The sequence below is a fragment of the Camelina sativa genome, chromosome 4 (genome assembly GCF_030686135.1).
Source record: "Camelina sativa cultivar CO46 ecotype springtype chromosome 4, ASM3068613v1".
In the NCBI taxonomy this organism is placed as follows: Eukaryota; Viridiplantae; Streptophyta; class Magnoliopsida; order Brassicales; family Brassicaceae; genus Camelina; species Camelina sativa.
Window position 1 is genome coordinate 26,704,908 of NC_141883.1, and position 23,623 is coordinate 26,728,530.

At 36.8% G+C, this 23,623-nt stretch overlaps 4 protein-coding genes and 1 pseudogene across 6 annotated transcripts; 2 read left to right on the top strand and 3 right to left on the bottom strand.

Annotated features, from left to right (window-relative positions):
• Positions 1-42: 42 nt before the first annotated feature.
• LOC104781967 (arabinosyltransferase XEG113) lies at positions 43-4,100 on the bottom strand. The gene is made up of 13 exons (XM_010506772.3): positions 3,630-4,100; positions 2,745-3,062; positions 2,448-2,653; positions 2,256-2,361; positions 1,863-2,119; positions 1,644-1,779; positions 1,459-1,553; positions 1,313-1,366; positions 1,108-1,221; positions 920-1,018; positions 718-837; positions 541-627; positions 43-448 (listed from the first exon to the last, which is right to left on the bottom strand). The coding sequence occupies exons 1-13, from the start codon at positions 3,802-3,804 to the stop codon at positions 281-283; spliced, it is 1,935 nt and encodes a 644-aa protein (XP_010505074.2). The 5' UTR covers positions 3,805-4,100; the 3' UTR covers positions 43-280.
• A 2,545-nt stretch (positions 4,101-6,645) lies between these two features.
• LOC109132625 (precursor of CEP4 pseudogene) lies at positions 6,646-7,499 on the bottom strand (annotated as a pseudogene).
• Positions 7,500-14,090: 6,591 nt separating this feature from the next.
• LOC104781968 (rop guanine nucleotide exchange factor 14) lies at positions 14,091-16,500 on the top strand. Its single transcript, XM_010506773.3, has 7 exons — positions 14,091-14,262; positions 14,403-14,789; positions 14,883-15,037; positions 15,128-15,202; positions 15,285-15,554; positions 15,636-15,944; positions 16,038-16,500. Exons 2-7 carry the CDS (start codon positions 14,405-14,407, stop codon positions 16,239-16,241), a joined length of 1,398 nt encoding a protein of 465 aa, XP_010505075.1. The 5' UTR covers positions 14,091-14,262; positions 14,403-14,404; the 3' UTR covers positions 16,242-16,500.
• Positions 16,501-16,739: 239 nt separating this feature from the next.
• On the top strand, positions 16,740-18,237 carry LOC104784202 (putative aspartic protease At2g35615). Its single transcript, XM_010509259.2, has one exon. It carries the CDS (start codon positions 16,764-16,766, stop codon positions 18,111-18,113), a length of 1,350 nt encoding a protein of 449 aa, XP_010507561.1. The 5' UTR covers positions 16,740-16,763; the 3' UTR covers positions 18,114-18,237.
• Positions 18,238-18,272: 35 nt separating this feature from the next.
• Positions 18,273-23,610, bottom strand: LOC104781969 (LRR receptor-like serine/threonine-protein kinase FEI 2). Of its 3 annotated transcripts, none has more exons than XM_010506774.3 (14): positions 22,824-23,610; positions 21,896-22,117; positions 21,651-21,786; positions 21,488-21,559; positions 21,329-21,400; positions 21,003-21,074; positions 20,542-20,613; positions 20,376-20,447; positions 20,094-20,182; positions 19,804-19,959; positions 19,378-19,710; positions 19,052-19,297; positions 18,819-18,952; positions 18,273-18,740 (listed from the first exon to the last, which is right to left on the bottom strand). In XM_010506774.3, the coding sequence occupies exons 2-14, from the start codon at positions 21,981-21,983 to the stop codon at positions 18,522-18,524; spliced, it is 1,761 nt and encodes a 586-aa protein (XP_010505076.2). In that variant the 5' UTR covers positions 21,984-22,117; positions 22,824-23,610; the 3' UTR covers positions 18,273-18,521. The 3 variants fall into 3 exon arrangements, with proteins under 3 accessions (XP_010505076.2, XP_087367023.1, XP_087367022.1); XM_087510897.1 differs by having other exon boundaries at positions 22,372-22,831; XM_087510896.1 differs by having other exon boundaries at positions 22,251-22,831.
• Between the last annotated feature and the right edge of the window lie 13 nt (positions 23,611-23,623).

The following is a 23,623-nucleotide window of genomic DNA, read 5'->3' on the forward strand; positions in this document are numbered from 1 at the left end:
ATCAGAAAATCGACCAACTTTTATATCTAACTAAATAAGCCATTTATTGACATAAAATCTACGGAGAAATTTTATAAGAAAAAACAATTTCCTTTGTGTCCAAATCTATTGTGTTATAACATGGTACATTGAGTAAAAAGACAAAGATACGAAAGAGACAGTTTCAGAGTTGTAGTATAAAAGGCTGGCCGTAAGAAAGAAAAAATAAACTCCCTAAGGCTCCTCCTTGTGACCCAAGAAAGAATGTAAGCTTCTTGAAGTCTTCTTGCCGGTTATGTTATCATAGAGGAGGATGATCTTCTTCTGGTGTCTGTGGAGGAACCGGTTTCCAACCAGGTTTCTCGTCCCAATACATATCGTAGTATATGTGTCCCGGTGTTTTGTTCTCCTCACAACACCATATTCCCACATATCTCTTTACCCGTTTTCTGAACTTCTCTTCTCGCTCCTGCGCACAAAACCAGATTAGGTCAGATCAGATTTTACATATTGTCTCTCAACATGTATAAATTTGTTTCACGGTTCCAAAGATCTACTTACCTTGTCGGAGAATCCAGTGAAAGCATCTTCAACTGAAGAAAACTTGATCACTTTGACATCGTCGAAGAATGAGAATATTGCCTTGAACTGCAGGTGGCAAGAAACAAAGTGATTAGGCCAAGCCGTAGATTACTTTGACATATATATCAATTAAGAGTAGTTAGAAATCTTAGTTACCGTATCTTCATTGCTCCGCTTTGGGAACTTAAGAACCCGAGAGGGGCTTGTCTTATTTGATGCCTCACATTCATCTTTTCCGTCTTGACAAAGCTGAACATCAAGCCATGACTCTTTTACCTGAAAAATAATTTTGTATCTGAGAATGTTCTTCTGAAATGAATAATTAGAAAAACAACAATATCTTCGCAGCTTAGATTACTTGTTTCGGCAATGCTGGGTTATCTAAAAAAGAATACTCTCTGATACCAATCCCAGGGCCAAACTCATCCTTCGGAAGCTCCTTAAGCATGATATTGACCTGTAATTGGAATTCATCAGGATGTTGTGACTTATGACTTATGAGACACTTGCAAAGAAAACATGCTTCAACATTAGTACAAACACTACCTCAAAGACATGATCAAGAGGGCAGATGAAAGGTTGGCGTGTCATAGATCCCTGAAGCGTACCAGGATGTCCAAACCAAAGCCTATCTAACCTGCACCATATCGGTGGCATCACCTGAAAACATTGTAGAGACCAACCAGCTATACGTAAAAATTGAAATAATTATCTCTAGGAAATATGCATATAAGCTGTTGAATAGACTCACCAGTGTACGATTAAGAAGAGACGCAATGGCTAGAGCTGATCTGATCTGTTTCATCTGTAAAGTGGACCAAAGATGGGTGTAATTTAGAAAGGTGGTCAAAGTTGACATATAGTTCCAAGGGACCATGTTAGTTTAGTAGACGTTACTTGGTGATTGACGAGGATAAAGTGTGATTCAATGGTATGCTTCCCGTCAAGTAACAAGCTCTTTGGAATAGATGGTTTGAATGCCATGAAACCTCCTGCGTTGTGTTGGAGATTACAATATTGATTTTGGCTTTTCCCATCAACAAGATTCATGTTGGATCAATATTAACAAAAATTAATTTTACCTGGTGAATCGTAATATTCTGGTGGGTCATAGAAAACCATTCCCTCTCGAAGCCTGTGACGTTTTCCTTCAGTACCTGCATACTGGAATGTTGTATGCAAAGCGTATGGTTCTAGCCTGAGCTGTTGATACATAGCCTGCCACAGAAAACAGAAGTTACCTAATAGGCCATTGTTGAACATAAAAGAACCGCAAAAATAGGAATCATGTAGAAAGGTACCTGAACAAAATAAGTATGGCCACTGCAGAATATGCTAGCGGGCAAAATTCCAACCTTGAGATTTCCATCATAAGCATAGAAAAGTCCACTATCCCCATCCACAGATGGACCTAGCTGCCTCCTAACAATCTCATTGAACCCATTTTGATCCCAAACCTTATCGTCTGCTAAGAGGATTTCTTTCCATTCTTTTGCCAACTTTTTAGCAGATTCTGTTGGCCGCCAATGGAAAATTCCTATGTTGTAGGCAGCACCAACTTTCAAAGTCCAAGACAAAGAACGGTTGAGAAGACTGTTAGTAGTAGCCATGTAACAGATTAACTGCTTTTCAGAATGATAAAGGATTTTTCAAATGGGAAAATAGGGAAATGCATATCGTTAGCTAAAGACTACCTTGTTGCCATATGTCCAAACTGTCATCTATGACAGTAGGCACAACTTGATCGCTTGATGTCAAAACATCAGCATCCGGGTATCGAGCCAAATAAGGCATAGGATCCTGTCACATGGATATTATGTGAATAAATTCTATAAAGGAAGATGACAAGACGAATAACAGCGTTAACTAGTGTTCTGTATTAGTACCTTAAGCCACACCATGTCAGTGTCACACATTAGTAGCTCGTAACCATAAGGCAAGACAGAATCTATGAGAATAACTTTTTCTCTTCCCATTTTGTGAAATGTTGGAGAACCCCACCCAACATCCACTGTGCTCATATGGCTTCCCATGTCAAAAACCGGAACGCCTTTCCAGTACAAAGCCTCTAATAACTTAGTATCCATTGCACCTATAAAGCGCCATAGCATAAAGTTACATTACTTACAGAGAAAGAGAGTGAAATGGTCAATAAGACATAGATATTAGAAGTGAAACCTTACCAACTAGAATATTGGAGAGATCTAAATCAGTCAAGTGTTTAACCCAAGTCAAGATGAAATCCATGAAAGCATAGTTCCCAAAGGTCACTATAATGACATTGTCCTTCACCCGTTCCCCAAACAATTCTTTCGTCAGTTTAAAGGTTTCAAGAGGTGGCATCTTCTTGTCCCGAGGAGGAGACACCCAAATTTTACCCAAGGATTTGCCTTGAGCCTCCTCCAAAACTGGCGGTGGCAGTGCCTGTAGTGGTGGTGGTGGTGCAACTGGTAACTCCAACGTCACATTTTCTTGTGGAAAACTGTGAATCCGGCCAGCAGCTACAAACAAAACTCATGAATAGATTGCACATAACAGGAAAACCAAAAAAAAAAAACTTTAAGCTTCTAGTTCTTAGTGAGATTGATGTATACTACAAGTAAGCTCATTTAGCCTAATACAATTGAACTGAAATGTAACGTCGAAGAGTAACACACTAGACATAAGAAAAATCAAAACTTTAACAAACACCTTGAGCAATCAAATGCAGATCCAAGTACACATTAGTTAATCACTTGATCAGATTTAAAAGCAGAGATGAGTATCAACTAAAGTGATCAAAAAAGTCACAACCCATCTCAAGTTATAGCAAATCCAATGTAATCAAACAATAAAGAACTGATCTTCAAACGAACACTGAGATTTAAAAGGTCAACGGTGAGCTCGAATTAGAATCAGACAGAACTAAAGAACCTAACTTCCAAAATCACACCTAATAATTAGACATCAATAAGCTTACAGAATCAAACTCATACCGGCAAATCCCAATTATTAAGCAATGCAAAGCAGAGATAAACCAAAACACACAATACATGCACACAGAGAGTGGAGAGAGAGAGAGAGGTTACTGGAGAGAGGAGGAGAAGAGAGAAAGGAGGATGAGCCATTGGTGGGAGAGTAAATAGCTGAGAAGACATAGAAGGAAGAGACGAGAACGCCGATGATCACCGTTGCGTAGATCGTCAAGAACAGAGGTTTCGAATTCGTGGCTTCGCGAAACCCATTTCGCCAACCCTCCACCATTATTTTTCCAATTTCAATCTTCTTCTTCTTCTTCTTCCTCAAATCTCCATTACAGAAAAGTTTTATTCTTTGGCTGTGTTTATTGGGGTTTTTGTCTTCTTCTTCTTCTTCTTCCTCTTGTTCGATTGATTCGATCGTTTGGTAGGTCTGGTCAACTTCGTTTTCTGCGTCTTCCCATAATCAGAAATTATAATTTTTTTTTTTTGAAAATTTTATTAAATTATTTTTGGGTTACATTATTAATTTGTCCCTTTATTAAATTCATCAATTGATGATTTTGATTCCCCCAACGTATAATGCAAAATAGTGGCATTCTTAAAACCATTTAAATTTTTGTTTCGTTAGCAAAAAGTTTGTACAATGTTTTCTTGTTGTGCATGTTTTCATTGCAATATATTTTTCTTCTTTAAATTAGCTAAGCCATAATTGGAATCACAATTGGAAAATTCCAATATTTTAAACTTTTTTTAAAAAAGGATTAAGATATGAATTATAGAGAATTAAGGTAGTAATATTTTGTATCATATTTTGTAATCTCGTTAAGTGAATTTTATATGAATGAATTTGGAAAAAAACAAAAATTAAAATACGCAAAGACAAAAAAAGACAAGAGAGAACTTAATGGGTTAATGCAATGGATCTCTCTAGTTAGTTTGCTTTGACTTTGTTTTCTGATTTCCTCAATCCCACGATGTCCGAACATGTCGACTCTCGTTATTTTTTCAGGTAACGATGTGTTGTCGATATATAATTTGTTCAAAAGCTAATGTGTAGATAATAAATCCAAACTGAAGTCGATTTTCGTATAGTTTAGGCCAGTTCTTGCAATGTTCGGATCAAACTGAACTTGATTAGTTAGGGGAAAGCTTCTTTCGACAGGTATGTGTTTCCAAGTTATTGAAATGATTAAAAAGACTAAAAAAGGCCTTAATAAACAGAGCCCACATAGCCCAATTGCTAAAACCCGTGAAAGCTGAAAAGGAGAACCTCCTACGGTATATACTTCGATAGGATCTCTCTGGCCGTCGAGACTCGAGACCACTTAGCCAATTATGAGCGGCATAAGAATAAAAATTACTAATCTTGAACAACACCTCTATAAGAGGGTTTAACTTTCACCTTCAAAACAAACCTAAATTTAAATTGTTTAGTCTTAACAGTTTCTGATAACAATAAGTCAATAACTATTGTTTTAATACAAAAGTTTAGATGTTGGGATATAAATCAACGTCCCATATAAAAAGATTAAAAAACATTAGTCTAAATATATAAGTTATGTCCAACTCAAACTATTTTTGGAAAAATACCTATAAACAAATCTATGCGGACTCATTTGGATAAAAACGGACAATATTCTTTTTTTTTTTTTTTTTTAACAACAAGAGTAACGGACAATATTTTATTAATAGAAAAATTCCAACCCCAACATTAGGTTTAATAGTGTATTTAGTTTAAACTTTTGACAATTTTGTGTGATTTTATACAAATAATGCAAATTTGTTCGAATCCGTGTTCATTTCGCATGCCCCTTATTCTAATTATTTTGTGGTACATTGATATTTATAATATAGTCTCTTCCATAGAAAAGCCGAAAACACACACCCCCACATGTCTCATATAATAAAGAACCTACGCACAAGCCATACTAATTATCTTTTTACAACTCGAATATTTAACCTAAGAAAAGTTAGTCGGAATCTTAATGTGTTGATGATAGACCTGTTGAGTATTATATGAATATATATTGTTTTACTGCTGATCAAAATATTATAAAGCTTCGCACCAACTTGTTATAACCTAGTACAAGTTCCATTTTTGTATCACATCATTACTACACCTTTTCATAAATCCAACTTCAAAGAAAAAGCGTTAGGTCACTAACGTGTCCACGATCGTTAATCTAAAATATCTTTCTTCTTTTTTTAACTCTAGAATTATATTTTCTATTTCCTTGTATTTGACACAAGGTACTAAATGGTACTAAAGAAGTTGGCATTTTAAATGTCAAGGGTGGAGGGACGACAAAGTTGGTGTTTATTTATAAATTGAGCGGACAAATTTTTTTTTTCCGTATCCTTCTTTTGTTTTTTTTGTTTTTTGTAGATTGATGGTACATTCGCATTTATGTATTATTTTACATTTATATATATGCTTGTTGTATAACCATGATATTAATGTTTATACAAGTATCTACCAAACATCTTACACGAACACTAGCTATATTTATAGAAGAAACAGCTCAATTTTGTCGAGAATATTACCTTTTATAATAAAACATGTTCTCGTAATAACTCTTTTTAAGACACCTTCTCTTAACTATAATATTCGATCGAATATGAGCTCGCTACATTTAGATAGAGCTACTTGGGGATATTGATGATATAACAAGGTTAAACTTATCAGATTTTATTAAGTTTACTCAAAATGTATTAAATAAATACATGAAAAAAGTATTTTACTCAAAACGTATCCTTTTGTATGTAACCATTTTTTTCCTGATAATCTAGAAAACAACCTCATGGATTTGAATTCTTCGTGAAAACATCTTTGGACTTTTTTTTTTTTTTTTTTTTTTTTGAAAAATAAACATCTTCGAACTTAACGTTAATTAACTAGGGTCTATGACAAATAAAAGTAGTAGTTCTAAATTAATCGAATAAAATAAAGATGCACAATAACAAATAATTATAAATGATCAAATGGATTACCTACCCAATGAAACTTTTCAAATTTTCTATGTATGATCGAAAAATATACATATTCATATTTTCCATTTTCATTATTTTTTGCAATAACACAAACTTTAAATAAAATTGAGTTTTGATAAATTTTAAAAGATTATGCCATCACTCATTAACTTTATTTTTAACCGAGAAAAAAACTACATCTAATAAAAAAGAATGACATCTCAGTTTCAACGTTGAACAAAATACACAAATACAAAAAAGAAACAAAACTATAAGCAATCCAAGAAATGTCTTCATGGCCTTTCGTAAAGGACGAAGTATCATTCTGGAAAAGAAAAAAAACAAATCGTAGCTCATCTTCTTGATCGGTTCATGTCCTCTCCTCAAGAAACTGTTACGAAACTTCTTCCCTTCTTCTACTTTTTTCCTTTTCTTTTCTTTTAACCAACGTAAAGACAACACACAACAGAGATCGAAAAACAGACGAACGCTGCGCGACAAAGCAGTAAGTAACCAACTGGTATTTTAAGAAGCACCTGGAGGGTTCTTGTGTCCGATACCTTGACTGGGGCCTTGGTGGGTTGGTCGGAATGCGTCTTGTTCTATGTTCTTGAAGCGGTTGATCTTGTGGTACCACACAAAATCATCCTTAGGCGGCTCAGGTGGTGACCAGGAAACAACCGGTGCGTGTCGAGTTGCCGTTGTACACTCAAAGTGTAGCTGTATCACCAAGAGAACTATAAGAAAGTGAAAAAAAACCGTGATTGAACAACCACGAGTCACCATCATTGAAAACTTTGTGTCTAGTGAGGATATTAAACTTTAAAGCCTCTAAACCCTTTAAAGAGTATGTTTAAGTGAATGGTTTCTTATCACAAAAACAAGAGAGAAGTGTGCAATTTAAGAAGGATCGGAGGGTAGAGGACCCCACAAAACCGTATGACTCGATGCTCAAGACTATTGTTAGAACATGGACACTAAAACTAGTTCATAAAGTAACAGTATATACGTAAGGTGAAGGTGCGCGAGAGGTGTAAATGCACTTCAGACTTTAACCTTATATTTATATCGATCCTCTACCTAGGGTCCTTAATTAAACAAATTCTATTATTTTTTCGGATTGCACTTAAAATAACATATGTTATAGTGTATACACAAAATGAAGTTATAACAACCACAAAGAAGAAGACACGTATCTTTTCTTTAAAGACTAAACCTGGTTTTGGATATTTATAATAGACTCTAAAATTTCTTATGTGTATTTATTTAGTTAGAACGAATTATATAATTGTATATTATGATATAGGTCAGTTTAGATTAAGGGACATAACTTGCCCCTAATATAATTATCTTAATTTGATCATGTGTATAATTTACACATTGATAAACGTTTCCCGTGGTATTTTACTTTGTCAGCTTTAGTTTCTTCTGGCTTGAAATATAAAAGAGTACTTACACACGAATATTTACCAAAAATGGAAAGTTCTATATATGCTCCTCGAACGCATCTTTTCCTAGCCATTCATCGAAAGAAACGGAGGCGTTGTTCTTGATAAGACAACCCTATATTAAAATTGTATTTTCTAATATTATCAATGCTTTATTTCTCCGCTAATCTCACCAATTAAGCGTTTTTCTTTTAGTATCTTATGTTTGCTCTATCAATCTTAAACAGTTGTTTCATTCAGAAACTTGTGAATGTCTGGTGTCGATTATCTAGATGAACTCATCAGTGAATACACAATATTGGATTGAATTAAGAGACCAAAAGGCATGCGTGTTAATATGTTATGGAAAGTTTTTTTTTGGTTTTAATATGTTATAGAAAGTTTCTTTCACTTTCACCACAAATACACACACTCGATTTCTCGAAAAGATAAGTTTCCAAGAGTCGCAAGTTTTTTTTTTTTTTTTTTTTTTGTCAAATAAATAATGTTCTTTTAGTACGTATTTAGAGAAAAGGCCGAAAAATATAAAGTAAAGGCAGATTAACAAAGAAAAAAAAGAAGAAGAAGAAGACAACATCATGCGAACTTTGAATTCCAGCCAGTCAGAATATATAAGAATTCGAAGCAGTCACCATCACTAAGATCAATTTCTTTTTCTGTTAAGGAAACCCTTACCTCAAATGGTCTAATTCAAGGATTCGCACACACAAAAGCTAAGAACTTATTAGTCGCAAAACATATATACATGTCGACCAATTTATTCGATTTCATGTACCCCTTTTTTATATATAAAAAAAATTATGCATGAAAAGACTACTTAATTAGCTTATAATTATTTCGAATCTCAGCAAATCAGACCGTTACTATTAGTTTTTTCTTCTCTTGCAATGTAAACCATAATGTTGTTTCACATGTTGTGTTATGGAAAGAAAAGGATAACAAAAGTCATATTCTTACCATGTTTCGAAATATTAGATTGTACAACCTTTGAAGCATTTTTCAGAAAAAGTTGATTTGGAAATCCAGACAAAATAATATCTTATAAGATCATTGATTCCAATTTATTTATTAATAAAATCCCTCATGTTGACAAAAAAAAAAATCCCTCATGCTAAATTGTTTAATTAATGCTGTCTATTTTTTAATTAACCTTTGAAGTTTGAATTTTGAGACAATAATTATAAAAAAAGAATAATAATAATTCAATCCTCTTTAATTAAGTACAAAGTAGGCAGTGTCCACATTTCATTAACTTATTATAAACAGATATGTGAGAGTTGGCTAGCTTTGCTCATATTTGTGTGAGAGTAATTAAAAACAGATATGTGAGAGCTATTATATTGTCTACGTTTTTTTCCTTTGTTTCGTCTTTTGTGGTTTGTACGTTTGGATTTAGTTAGACTTCTTGTAATTTAGGGTTTTCACTTTTCACCACTCTCTTTTGGACTTCCGCTTTCCTTTTTTTGGGTTTTTAGATTCCGAAAATATTTGTATATCTTTCCTTTTTCCTTTGCAGTTATAATAAAAACAGATGAAATTTCTTTTTTATAAACAGATATATACATATATATCCACGAAATGGGCCAATAAGTTTGGGTCTTTCTTTATGAAAGCCCATTTAATTATCATTCGTCGTCATTAGGCGAGGCAGAGTTTTATTGTGCTTACTGTTTTTTTGGCTTTTCATATCAGATTCTTGGTTGGGAACTGAAATAATAGTGAGACTTTTCAGGCATAATATCTATAAATGTCAAATCCAAATCCGCCTTGTTTCCTTTGGAGGGTCAAGGGATCAGGAGTAGTTTTAAAATTGACATTTAACTGAGAAGACAAGCTGGTAGCTCAGCTGGTTACCTTTGTAAGAGATAAGAATAATCAATGGAAGATTTGCGTCTGAGAAGACTTCATTCATACCTTCATTATTAGGAAGAAGAACCCCTTTCTCACTTATCTTTGGTCTGTTTGTTTGTATGGACTTTGTTCTGTGAGTTAAAAGAGATTGTTGGTACTTGATCAATACAACAATGTCATCTGTTTACGAAGGTTTCAAAAAAAAAACGATGTGGAGGGACACACTTGACAAGTCTTAATGGCGGGTTCCATGATTTGAAAGTTCCACCACATGGAGCGGCTATCTAATCTCATTATTATACATTTTCCTTTTTGTAATTTTTGGAGGAAAGAAGTACCCTGGGTTTTCGGTTCAGTTTGTTCGGATTGAATTGAATAAACCGACAAATTCGGATTTCTGTTCCGAGAGAGGAATAGAGAGTTAACCGATCGGATGCAATTAAATTGGGAATTCGATTTCGGGTTAATCAGGTTCGGAATCTGATTTTCGATCGGTTTTCGTTAACCAAGATATAAAAGCTTATTAACACTAAACCTAATCACATTCACTCCGCAACCAACTCTCTCAAACCCTTGTGCGACTCAAAGGTAATTCTTTCGCCGTGAACACCAAACTCCGACTCACAGACTTTTCTTCATCGTTTCTTCTCTCCTTCTCGTAATCTCTTCTTCTGTTGCTCTTTTTTGTCTTCTAACAAGTATATCGGCGGTGGAAAATCAGATTTGGTGAACCCTAATCCCCAAATCGAAAAGGTAGACTCTTGTTCCTTTCAATCTCTGTTCTTATAATCGAAATGGTTTAAAACCCTTGGGTTTCTGTTAATTTGTAATAGCATAATCTCGTTAATCTCGAATTTAAAACAAAAAACCCTAACCCTAAATTTTGCAATTCGATTTATTTTCAAAATTTTGTTATAGTTTCTTGATTTCTTCTTATAGGTTGTTAAATGTAGTCCTATTGTTTTTAGTTTTGAAGTTTTAAGATGACATTAACCACAACCTAGGGTTTCTGTTAGTCGATTGAATTGAGTAGACTATTCTTGATGGTTTACTTGTTTAAACTTCTCTAATGTTAATTGATTGTTATGCTTTGAAGATGGAGGCTGAAGATTACGACCCTAACGTCGAGAAGGATGGTGAAGAACCTGTTATCATAGAAGAAACTGGTCAGGCTGGGACTGCTCAGGCTGAGACTGCTGGGAATAAAAGGGCAAAACTAGACTCTGGTCTACCACCTAAGGCGAAGAAGAAGTATCCTAAAAGGGCTTGGGTCTGGCAACGTTTCATTCAAAGGAATGAGGATGATCAATTCAGCTTATGTAAGTATTGTCAGCAACTGGTTGGGTGTGATACAAAGCAATCAGGAACTAGCGCGATGAAGAGTCACATAGATAGATGCAAAAAGTTTAAGGAGTTCAATGAGATGGAAAATCAGACAGCTTTAGGTGCTGATAAGAGGGGGGAGATGAGGGTCATTAAGTATGATCCTCAGCTTTATAGGTTATCTGTTAATCATCTAGTTGTTATGAATGAGTTGCCTTTTTCCTTTGTTGAATCTGAAGGGTGGAAGCGTTTATGTTTAAACTTGCTGCCTATGTACAAGACTTTCTCAAGAAGGACCTCTTCTAAGGACATAGCTGGAATGTTTCTGCAAGAGAAAGAAGAGTTGAAGCACCTGTTTGGTGTTGAGCAGCAAAGAGTTTCTCTTACCACGGATATATGGGTTTCACAAACAACCTCTGTCAACTACATGGTGGTGACTGCTCACTGGATTGATGAGAATTGGGCAATGCAGAAAAGGATACTGAGCTTCAAGGTAATCACTGATCACAAAGGAGACACGATTGCTGGACAACTTTTGGATTGTTTAGAGGAATGGGGGATCAAGAAGGTATTTTCAGTGACTGTTGGTAATGCTAAGGGTAATGAAAAGACTTTGAGGGTTTTTAGAGAGGAGTTGAGGCTGAGAGGAGGAGAAGCTTTAGTCACAGATGGTGAATTCTTGCATATGAGATGTTGTGCTCACATCCTCAATCTGATTGTGTCAGATGGAATGAAGAAGGCTAAACCTTGTATTGCTGTTATCAGGAATTCAATCAAGTATGTGAGATCATCGTATACAAGACTGAAGTCCTTTGCACTCAGGTGATAACTTCAAACATTTACTTCTGAGTTTTATTGAAAGCACATACTACTTTAGCTTTTAGTCTAATTTCTCTGTTTTCTCTGTTTATTGATTAGGTGTGACACAAGAAAGGTGTGTAGAGGCAGCTTGCCTCTGGATGTCATTACCAGGTGGAAATCAACTTACCTTATGCTGACTCAAGCTTTGAAGTTGAGAGTAGCCTTTCTGAAGATGTTGACTGAGGACAAACTGTATGAGGATTATTTCAATGAAGAGGATGAGAAAACCAAACAGAAACGTGATGGACCACCAATGTTTTCTGATTGGGAAGAGGTGTCAAGGGTTAGTCAAGTTCCTGAAAATCTTTTACAACTGCACTTTGACGTTTTCTGCCTCTACATCAATGACTTCAACTTATGCTTATAAGCACATAGTGAACATTGAGAGAAGTCTTATCACCAGATGTGGAAACAGTAATGAAGAGGTTAGAAAGCAGGCTCATATTATGAGGGATAAGTTTGAGAAGCATTGGGATGGGTTGTTGAATATGAATCCTCTTGTCATTGTTGCTAGTGTTTTAGATCCCCGGAATAAGATGCAGTTTGCTACTCTTTGCTTTGAACAACTTTATGGTAATAATACAATAGAGTTTAGGAAGCTTAGTAATTCAGTTACATGTGTGATGAAACAAATGTTCTCGGAATACAGTTTGAGACTTAGCAAACCTGTTGAGCAACCAGAAGAGGAACTTCCATCACCTATAATAGTTGACTTATCTGATGATGATGACTGTGAGGGTATTGATTCTTTGTACAACAAGCTGGTTAGATCTAAGGGACCAGTAGAAGGCTGCAGTGAGTTAGATATCTACTTAACTAAGAAGACAGAGGTTAGAGTGGAGAGTACTTTAGTTTTCCTTATGATGTCCTCTCATGGTGGAAGTGCAACAACCAGAAGTTCCCTATCTTATCTGCAATGGCTAAGGATATTCTAGCTATTCAAGTCTCCTCTGTTGCTTCAGAATCAGTTTTTAGCACTAGTGGCCGAGTCTTGGATTCATATAGGAGTTCTTTAACTCCTTATATGGTTGAAGTTCTGATTCTCACTCAACAGTGGCTTAGGTGCAACTTCAAAGCTGATGATGAAGTTGCAAACATAACACAAATGATGGAGGATGTTGCATTCTTTGAATCCCTTGGTAAGTATAACATTTCTGTTTATATACATATCTTCATACCATCTTACTTCTAACACTTGTTTGTTTTCCTAATTCAGATTCTCGGAATGCACAGACTCAATGAATCTTCTTTATATAAGTTGAGTATTTCAATCTATGTGTTCTTGCTTGTTACTTGATAAGATTATAAGTTCTAAGGCTTCTTTGTTTTCAATGTTTACAGGTAATCATAGGCTGCTCTTTTGTACTTTTTGATGTGTAAAGCAACATTAACATAACTATGGAAATCGGAAGTGGTAGCTGCTCTCTTTTGTGGTTTTTGAGAAGGATTAGCAGCAACATGCACCATGCACAGCCTTGATATGGTATTGATTCAATAGCTTCTACCTTCTAAACAATGAATTAGTATTGATTCAATTCTACTAAAACTGTTATTTAGGCTTCTTTTGGTTCATTATTTTGTAATGTATGGGTGCATGTGGTCTGTAATGATGTCATACACATATATTGATGAGCTAAGCTCAATTTTTTTGCCTACTTCGGTACAAAAAGATCCGAAGTAGTGTTATTCTCGGTAACATTCGAAACTCTATATTATTCAGAAATCCGACCCGATTAAGCCGAGTTCCGATTAAACCGAACCGATTAAATTTTCGGTTCAATTCGGCAACATTTCTCAAAAACCGAATAACTCAAAAACCGATTAACCCGACCCGAATAAACCGAATATTCTGAAACCCAGGGCTAGAAAGAAGCATTTTTTAGCCAAATATCTTGGCTTTATTTATCGAAAAATCAATGATTCCTTGGAACTTTTGTTGGTTTCTGTCATCATTATTTTCATATGGGAGCTACCTTAATCTGCATTTAACAATTATCTTTTTGATAAGTCTCTTTCTTTATTCTCCCACTTGGTAAGAGAGACAAGAAGAGGATTGTGTGCGAAGGTGGAGTTCTTTATAGTCACTGTCTGAATGGGTCCTCTTTAGATGATGCCTAATTCTAGAATGATATATTTTTCTATTTGTGGTACCACTTTCTGATAATCTAAAACAAAAAAAAGCTTTGAAACACTAGAGGGTTTATACGATATTTATAGCACAAGAAGAGCTTATAGAATTTGTTGACATCTGTTCATGTCTGCAATTACATTTTAAGGGCTCATAATAGGTGTGAGTTTAGTTCTGATCATTAGTTTTATTTATTTATTTCTATGTGTGTAAAAGAGCATATAGTTCAAATTGTAACACTTTCAGGCAAAGTCAGGAAGCATACTAAGCTTGTCAATATTTTTCTGGTTTTATTTTCAGGAATGATGACTTATGATGGCTTAGAAACTTGCATCATAAACAATCAATCCTTAGTAGAAGAAGAAAGTGGAACAAGCCGCGGTGATGAGTGTTCGACTGATTCATTAGATGATGATGCATTTTCACGCTGTTCATCAAGCAGAGTTGTGTCCGAGTCATTTTCATCAAAATCGTTACCTAGGAAGACTAGTTCTGATGACTGGGACTTTGAGAGGAGTCCTAAACACTTGTATGGTAAGGAGAAACCTGGTTATGCACTCTGCTGTTCTGATGTTACTGACATGAAGGAGAAATTTTCAAAGCTATTGCTCGGTGAAGATGTCACGGGAGGATGCGACGCTGTGCAAACCGCTTTGGCTTTATCAAACGCTATGACACATCTTGCCAGTATGTTTTGCAAGTCTACAAAAGTGAATAATGGTAACTGAATTCATCATTTGATACATATTGGTAAATCATTACTTGGATATATATATGCAGCCTCAATCTTTGGCGAGCTCTGGAAGTTGGAGCCTTTGTCCGAAGACAAAAAGCAGAGATGGAGAAGAGAAATGGATTGGTTACTCTCTCCAACTAACTATATGATTGAGCTAGTTCCATCTAAGCAAGATGGTGAAAACGGAAGATCACTTGAGGTGTGTAACTAAGTTGTTTTTTTGTTTTTAATATATTTTATGAATCATATATACTCCACATTTCACTCAACTGGTTCAATGTTTGATCAGATTATGACTCCAAAAGCCCGTCCAGATATTCATATGAATCTCCCAGCTCTCCGGAAATTGGACTCCATGCTAATTGTATGTGAATGTGATTCTTTTTTATCAAAACAAGTAATCTTTTTTTCTTTGTCATAAAATCTGCTGATACAAGAATGCGCAGGAAACACTGGACTCTGCGGTAAACACAGAGTTTTGGTATTCTGAAGTAGGTCGTAAGGCAGAGGGAAAGAACAAGGTTACAAGAGAGAGCAAACGATGGTGGCTTCCGTCGCCTAAGGTTCCCAAACCGGGGCTCTCTAGTTCAGGAAGAAAGAAACTGGTTGAGAAAGGCAATGTTGTTTATCAAATCTTCAAAGCTGCTAAATCAATAAACCAGAACGTACTTCTTGAAATGCCAGTACCTACCATTATCAAGGATGCATTACACAAGGTAAGCTTAGCTTTAGTCAAATACATAATTCCGTAAGCTCTCATGTAATGTATTTTGTTTTCCATTGTATTTTTTTTACAGTCTGGAAAGACAAGCCTTGGGGATGGCTTGTACAAGATGTTGGCTTCAGAGTCTGTCTCGGTAGATGAAATCTTTGTGTCTCTTAGGCTTGTTACCGAGCATGCTGCTCTAGAGATAGTTAATAGGTTAGAAGCAGCTATCTATGCATGGAAAGAGAGGATTACAGAACAAGCAAGCAGTGGTAAACCGGAGATTAGTCGCATTGAGTTGCTCATAAACAGGGCAGAGAGGCTTAATGATCAAATTAAATCCAAGTTCTCTAATCTCCCTCAGTCATTTCTTGATGCCACAAAGATTCAATATGGGAAGGTGGGGAATTTTTGTGAACATTGCTTCATACTTACAAGTATTTGTTTCTTAAGCTCTTTGCTTCATGAAGGAAACGTTTTCCTCTGTTTTCAGGATATTGGCCATGCAGTTCTTGAGGCATATTCTCGGATTCTTGCAAACTTAGCGTTCCGCATTTTAAACAAGATTGAAGAAATCTTGCAAGAAGATGCTCTGAGAAACCCCAATTCTCCTGGCTCCAACGAACTATCAAGAATCCCAGACTGGCTCATCATTTACAACAGAAACAAAGCCAATAATGGTACAAGGACTTCCTAAATCCAACAGTGTCTCTCTGATATAAGAAAAGGTTTCATAGTTCGATGCGTGCCACCTGAAGCTTCTCCTTTGTTCGAAAGAGTTCCCTCATCAATCCTGCTATCTTTGACGTGTATAAACTTTACACCATTTTGAAATCAGCAGGCATTTTGTTCATAGTCTAGTCCAATCCTGCTATCATGATTATACGTAGAAATTATTATTTCTTGTAATATACATTATACATATAATCCCACAAAATATGCTCTTATGATCATAATTATCCTAATCTTCCAAGTCCCAGTTTTAGAAATGTAGATATTGACTCTCCCACATCCCCACTAAACTCAAATTAAATTAGCACACTTATTGAGAAATTAAAGCTAGCTAATGAATTGCATGTCAAACTTTCACCTCCCCACTCACGTAGCTTTTAACTCCTTACCGTTTCAAATCTCTTCACTTGCTCAGTTTTGTTGTGTATAAAAAACTCTTTTCCACTTCACTCTTAGCACCACAACATTTCTAAAATCAATCAACACTATGACAACCCCAATTATTTTATGTTTCTTCATCTTCTTCTCCGTGACTCTCTCTTCATCATCAACTCACCCAAAAAACTTCACCATCGAGCTGATCCACCGTGACTCTCCCCTTTCCCCACTCTACAACCCACTAAACACTGTCACCGACCGCCTCAATGCTGCTTTCCTCCGCTCTGTCTCTCGTTCCCGCCGCTTCAACCATCAGCTATCTAAAACCGATCTCCAATCTGGTTTAATCGGAGCAGACGGCGAGTTCTTCATGAGTATCACCATTGGTACTCCACCAATTAAGGTACTCGGGATCGCTGACACAGGAAGTGACCTTACATGGATCCAATGCAAGCCTTGTCAACAATGTTATAAAGAAAACGGTCAAATCTTTGACAAGAAGAAATCCTCTACTTACAAGAACGAGCCTTGTGACTCACGTAACTGTCAGGCCTTGTCGACTAGTGAACGTGGATGCGACGAATCCACAAATGTATGCAAGTACCGTTACTCATACGGAGACCAGTCGTTCAGCAAAGGAGACGTTGCTACAGAAACCATATCTATTGACTCTGCTTCAGGGTCCCCTGTTTCTTTCCCCGGTACTGTTTTCGGTTGCGGTTACAATAACGGCGGTACCTTCGACGAGACTGGTTCTGGTATCATCGGTCTAGGTGGTGGTCAGTTGTCACTAATCTCCCAGCTCAGCTCGTCTATTTCGAAGAAATTCTCTTATTGCTTGTCACACAAGTCATCTACCACGAATGGTACAAGCGTCATAAACCTAGGCACCGGCTCGATCCCTTCAAGTCTGAGCAAAGAGTCCGGCGTGGTATCAACTCCATTGGTCGATAAAGAGCCTCTTACTTATTACTACTTGACGCTCGAAGCCATCTCCGTCGGGAAGAAAAAGATTCCGTACACCGGAGGCACGTATATCCCAAACGACGACGGCGGAATATTCTCGGAGACGTCGGGAAACATCATCATCGACTCTGGAACGACGCTGACACTCCTAGAATCTGGTTTCTTTGACAAATTTGGCGCGGCCGTGGAGGAATCAGTGACTGGAGCTAAGCGCTTGAGTGATCCACAGGGGGGTTTGTCACACTGTTTCAAATCCGGAAGTGCAGAGATCGGGTTGCCGGAGATAACAGTGCACTTCACGGGAGCCGATGTGAAGCTGAGTCCCATCAACGCGTTCGTGAAAGTGAGTGAAGATATGGTTTGTCTTAGCATGATTCCTACCACCGACGTTGCCATCTACGGGAACTTTGCTCAGATGGATTTCCTAGTTGGATATGACTTGGAGACGAGGACTGTCTCGTTTCAACGCATGGATTGCTCTGCCAATTTGTGATCGTATCGAGCTTAATTTTATATTATCCATAATTACTGATATGTATTGTGGAGATATTAAATCAGAACCTAAGTTTTAAGGTGATGTCCTTTGCTAGTATAAATAAATACCACATTTTCTATATTGATCTCCTCTCCTTGATACAACAACATGAAGAAAAAGCAAACAAAAAGCCTCTACATATTGATATAACAGAGAAATTATTGACAACAGTGGATGGTCATTTACATTTCAATTTCATGTTCATATCAATTGAGGGTTTCACCAATCTCGGAAACATTCTAACAATTCAAAGCCAAAAAAAATACAAAAAGTAGAGAAAAGAGGTACCGAAACTGAATGGCTCGAATTTTGTAGTGTAAAACTGGAATTGAAATAAGAAGGCACAGAGTCTTTGTGAATGTGAGATCATTCAGAGCTGGAATCGTAGAAGTCACTGGGGCAAGGAGTCATAACTTCGGATTCAAGTAACTGGACGACTCTGTGCATTGTTGGTCGCTCATCTGGACTTGAAGACACACACTGCGTTGCTATTGACAGAAGAGCATCAAGACTCTCTCTCTCCACTCCTTCACAGCTTTGATCAACAATCTCCTTTGCCCGGTTTTCGCTGATTAAGAAGTTTAGCTGCAAGATTATAGAAAACGAAATTAAAGCATTTACTAGTCAATATTATTACACAAAGCTGGACCTCGTTATGCTTACCCAACCAACAATGTTAAAGCCTTTCTCGATGAAGGAGGCATCCGTGGGAAGTTTACCACTCAAGACTTCAAGAACCAATACTCCGAAACTGTAAACGTCGGTTTTCTCAGTCGCTCTACCGCTTTGCATATATTCTGCAACCAACACTCATCATGATTTCAAGGATTTAGGTCCCTATGACAGAGAGTAACAACACAATTAAAGAGCATTGTTAATACTGTGCAATTGAGTACCTGGAGCCAAGTAACCAAATGTGCCTGCAACAATGGTTGTAATATGAGATTCTTCGTCCTCTAACAACTTGGCAAGCCCAAAGTCTGATACCCGAGCCTCGAGATTTCCATCAAGTAAAATGTTGCTCGATTTTATATCACGGTGTATAATCCTCGGAGAACAATCATGATGCAAATATGCCAACCCTTTTGCCGCTCCTATTATGATATTTACTCGCGAATCCCAATCCAGTTGCTCGCCTCTCTCTACACATTCAAAGATTTCACTCAATAGAATCACAATTCTCAGTTAAGGAAACCCGTAAAATATGAAGTTTAGGATTTACTATGTAGAGCTTCATCAAGGCTACCACCAGGAAGGTAATCATATAGCAGAAGCTTTGAAGTGGGTGAATTGCAGTATCCACGTAGGTTCACAAGGTAACGATGTTTGATGCTTCCTAGAATCTCAAGCTCCCTTTCAAAAAACCGATCAAAACCTTCATTTAACTTTACAATTCTTTTTAGCGCAAAAACATTGCCATCATCCATCGATAGCTTGTACACTGTTCCAAAGCCTCCACAGCCTATTATGTGCTCTTCATTAAGAGTTTCCAGTTTCTTGATAATGTCTTTGGAAGCGTAGGGCAAATCTCCATGGAACATCACTATAGACGCACCTGGATAGGTAAAATTGTCTCTCACGGTGTCAAATTTTGAGAGAAATACTTTTTTTTTGGAGATGATCTACAATAAGAGTCAGCATGGCTCACCTCCACCGACTTCTATCGCAAGGCTTTGACTCTCAACTCTACCAAGCTTTTTATAGAGAAAGCATCCCCAGAAACACATGAGCGCCACTAGGAGCAGCCCACCCACAGTTGCTGAAGCACTTATAAGCAGCCTTTTAGGGTTATTACCTCCTTGTCCTATAATATGGGAGAAACCAAAAAGCAAACTCATTTCAAGCCAAATAATATACTACTACAAATTTTTCAAAAACTAAGCTATATATAATCCATACATTCTGTCCAAGAAATTGATGAAGACACAGTTGCCATACCTGTTGGTGACCCAGAAGCTGTAGAATTTCCAGTGTCATTGCACACAACATCGATTTGTTTTCCACACAATTTAAGATTTCCGTTGAAGCTGCAAGAGTGATGCATCAGTTTTAGACTTGGTTATTTTTTTTTAACTGGTGCAAAGCTAGCAACAGGGTGCTATTGTGCATACAGTCACAAAAAAATTATAACTGCTTTGCCCAATCAACTGTAGAAAGATTTATCAACCTACATTTACAAAAATCTGGTTGGGGAAAGGGGTAAAGATGAATTATACTTACGAGTCCCTCGAAAGTCGAGCGAGTAGGCCATCAGAAGGTATTTGTCCCACCAGGAAATTGTTCGAGACATTACTTCAAAAGAAGATCAACATAGTTAGAAACATTGAGACTCAAATATAAACAAGACTGCAACATAAAACACACAAAATAGAGATTAGTAACTCACAATTTAGTAAGCTTTTTCAACTGCCCAAGTGAAGCAGGGATAGCTCCCTTGATGGAGTTGCTTGAGATGTCCCTTTATGAAAGAGAGTCAAGAATCAACTTAGTAGCTCAGAAGAATCTAGATGATATGCCCATTTGATATGAAAGAAGCCCTAACATAGATTTACGACTCTCATCATCATATTTTTGAGTTTTACACTCAGCAAATAGAACACAATACGTGTGTTGGATATATGTTATGTCAAATTCCCTGTAGTTTTTAAGGTTCAACACGACCTAGAGAAATATATATGTTTGAAAAACATTATGCTGCATCGGAGGTCAGAAGAACCTCTTATGGTTCACTATCTAGTTATAGAGGGTATTAAATGGTGAGAGTAGCTAGCCGAACAACAAATAGCAGATCCTACATAGGCTAGGAAAACAAATCCACTTGGAAGAAGGAGGAGATAAATCACGTACAGGTTTTTCAGCGCGGACAGGTTTCCTAATTCACTTGGGATTGTCCCACCAATGTAATTATTCTGCAAGTATCTGCAAGGAATAAAGGGCCAATAAAAAAATAGCAACGATTCTTGTAAACTAGCTAAACTTTTGACTTTAAAACCATTTATTTATCATCACTCACAAGACACATCAATATTATGCACCAACTATATAGAAGCAAACGTAGAAAAACATTAGCAATTGTCAGAAAAATGTTGTAAACTCGGAAAAAGATAACGCAAAATTTGACCAGGAATGAAGTGTAAATACTAATCAGCATATGTATTTAGGAAAACACTTACATTCCCTCTAACGCCGTGCAATTTCCCAATGCGGCAGGTATTGGGTCATATAAAAAATTGTTGTGAAGCATTCTGCGATGACATGGGAATACACATACGTTGAGCAGTAGAACATATTCTAGACAGGAATAAAATTAACTAAAGGTTAGGAGCACCTACAAAAGCCTCAACTGATCCAGCTTTCCAAGCTCAGGGGGTAAAGGTCCCCTTAATTTGTGATGAGTAAGACTCCTGTACACAGTAAACTTCAGGAACCGACGACAAAAGATGCAGCACATACTGAAGAAATAAAGAATTTAAACTAAAGAAAGTTCAAACTTACAAGGCTATAACTCTTTTTGATTGCGCATCACAGGTCACTCCCTTCCAGTTACATGGATCAGGATCCTCTGGTCTCCACTGGCCAATGACACCATCAGAACCCAAAACTCCGTTTCTAAAACTCAAAAGCGCCTCACCTGGAAAAAAAAAGGATTTAAGCTTTTCAGCAATCTGGCGGGAGTAAATGGTGATCATGACTTGTCAACGGCAAAATATGGAAGATTTTAGGGAGAAAGATCACTGTACCATCGGGACTAATCGCTTCATTTAGTGAACAAAGCAATGAGATCAAAAGAAGCCATGAGCAGCAGCGCTTCATCAGACAGATGCCCATTATGGCACCGTTCAAGCATAATATAGTTACTGCCGATCATCTGTAAGAACAGCCACCGGAAAGTAACATCCGTAACATATACTCAGCTGCTCCGTGACACCCTGTCTCTATCTTCAAGAAACAAAAAGAGACTCCTGAAGATAAAGAAAGTAATGTCATTAGATTGTATAACAAAAACAACAGACCCCTCATTTGAATCTCCATCAAGAAAAATAATTTGTATGAAGCAACACTGAACTATGAGCTTCCAGATTTCAAAATACCCACCAAGTATACAAATCCAAAGATATCGATACCTAGAACTCTATGAATTCAAGAAGAATTTGCATAACAGGAAGTAAGCAAATGCACTTAGAAAACTGGAACCAGACCCTCAACTCAATCTTACAATGATACACCTCGTGTACATTTAGCCAAAACCAAGACTACCAAATCCTCAATTACAAATCAAACGTTCCATTACATCGATACACAGCCGTTGCATGGTCTCATTTACTATTACATCACAGCGAACAGTGAGATTGTCTAAAAAAAGGATCAAATCCACCTCCAAATTTGCAAAATCGGAAAGCGAAATTGAAATTCTTTCCCAATAAACCCCAACTCATTCTTAAAACGAGGACCTCGGGACAGCTAAATTTTAAACTGAGAATCACGAAATTAGGAAGGCACCATTGCAATCACAGCACAAGAAGAGGTAAAGAGTCAAAAAAAAAACCCATTCAATAATCTAAAAAAAAACGAAATCGAAAAAGCATCGCCGGTTTAAATCAGACCAAAATCTCACTTTTCCCCAACCCTTAAAAGAGAAATGAAAAGGAATTGGGAAATTACACGAACCTCAAAATGGATCCGCGAGGAGGAAGATGAAGAAAGAATAGGACAGAGGAAGAAGACGCAATTGAGCTGTAAAGCAAAAAAGTCTTTAACTTTTTTTTTTTTTTTTTTTTTTTGTTGAGAGAGAGTGAAGAGAGAGAAAGTAGAGTACTGTGCAGCAAACTCAACAAAAAAAAGATGAGTCAGATACTTTGGAGAAAGGAATCGGCTTGGTTACGAGTTTACGACCAATGAGAGAGGAGAAGTGGTGATCACACGTGCCGATCTTGACTTCCCGCACGTGGCAACCGACGCAATGTGATTAAATGCTATGAACGGGACAAGGGCTTTTGTATTCGTTATGGGTCTAATTAAGCCCATTATTGATTTCAAAGCGTACTACTATTCACCTAATGAAACAAGTGTTCCATTGATTGATAATCATTTGCTTAATTGCTTTCATAATAGAACTGGACATCTACTATATTAAAAAGTGATTAATCTTTTTTTATGGGTAACACTTTTAGTGTGATCATATATTTTATACAAGACATGTCATTACATTTTTTTATGAAGTAACCAGAAGAATTGTAGAGAAAGGAACGTTGGAGAGAATGTTGTTGCTTTTTGTATGTGAAAGGATCGTCATGATGGCTTAAATTTGAGTTGTGGTTTCATGTGCTAGAGATTAAAAAAGATGTCTGGGGATGGAGAGCTCGATCACGTAAGACATGAGGATGGAGTTGGAAAAGGTGTGTGGGTGGTGTGGCTTATGGAACCCATAAATACAGTATTATTCTACATTTCTACTAATCAAAATAACA

Coding starts and splice junctions, on each gene's coding strand:
- LOC104781967 (XM_010506772.3), bottom strand. CDS start 3,804: ATGGTGGAGGGTTGGCGAAATGGGTTTCGCGAAGCCACGAATTCGAAA. Junction 1,222..1,312: donor CTCTTCTTAATCGTACACTG/GTGAGTCTATTC, acceptor CAATGTTTTCAG/GTGATGCCACCGATATGGTG. Junction 1,019..1,107: donor CTCTTGATCATGTCTTTGAG/GTAGTGTTTGTA, acceptor TTCCAATTACAG/GTCAATATCATGCTTAAGGA.
- LOC104781968 (XM_010506773.3), top strand. CDS start 14,405: ATGATGACTTATGATGGCTTAGAAACTTGCATCATAAACAATCAATCC. Junction 15,203..15,284: donor AATTGGACTCCATGCTAATT/GTATGTGAATGT, acceptor AAGAATGCGCAG/GAAACACTGGACTCTGCGGT. Junction 15,945..16,037: donor CAAAGATTCAATATGGGAAG/GTGGGGAATTTT, acceptor CTCTGTTTTCAG/GATATTGGCCATGCAGTTCT.
- LOC104784202 (XM_010509259.2), top strand. CDS start 16,764: ATGACAACCCCAATTATTTTATGTTTCTTCATCTTCTTCTCCGTGACT.
- LOC104781969 (XM_010506774.3), bottom strand. CDS start 21,983: ATGGGCATCTGTCTGATGAAGCGCTGCTGCTCATGGCTTCTTTTGATC. Junction 19,711..19,803: donor TGCGATAGAAGTCGGTGGAG/GTGAGCCATGCT, acceptor TTACCTATCCAG/GTGCGTCTATAGTGATGTTC. Junction 18,741..18,818: donor GCTTTAACATTGTTGGTTGG/GTAAGCATAACG, acceptor ATAATCTTGCAG/CTAAACTTCTTAATCAGCGA.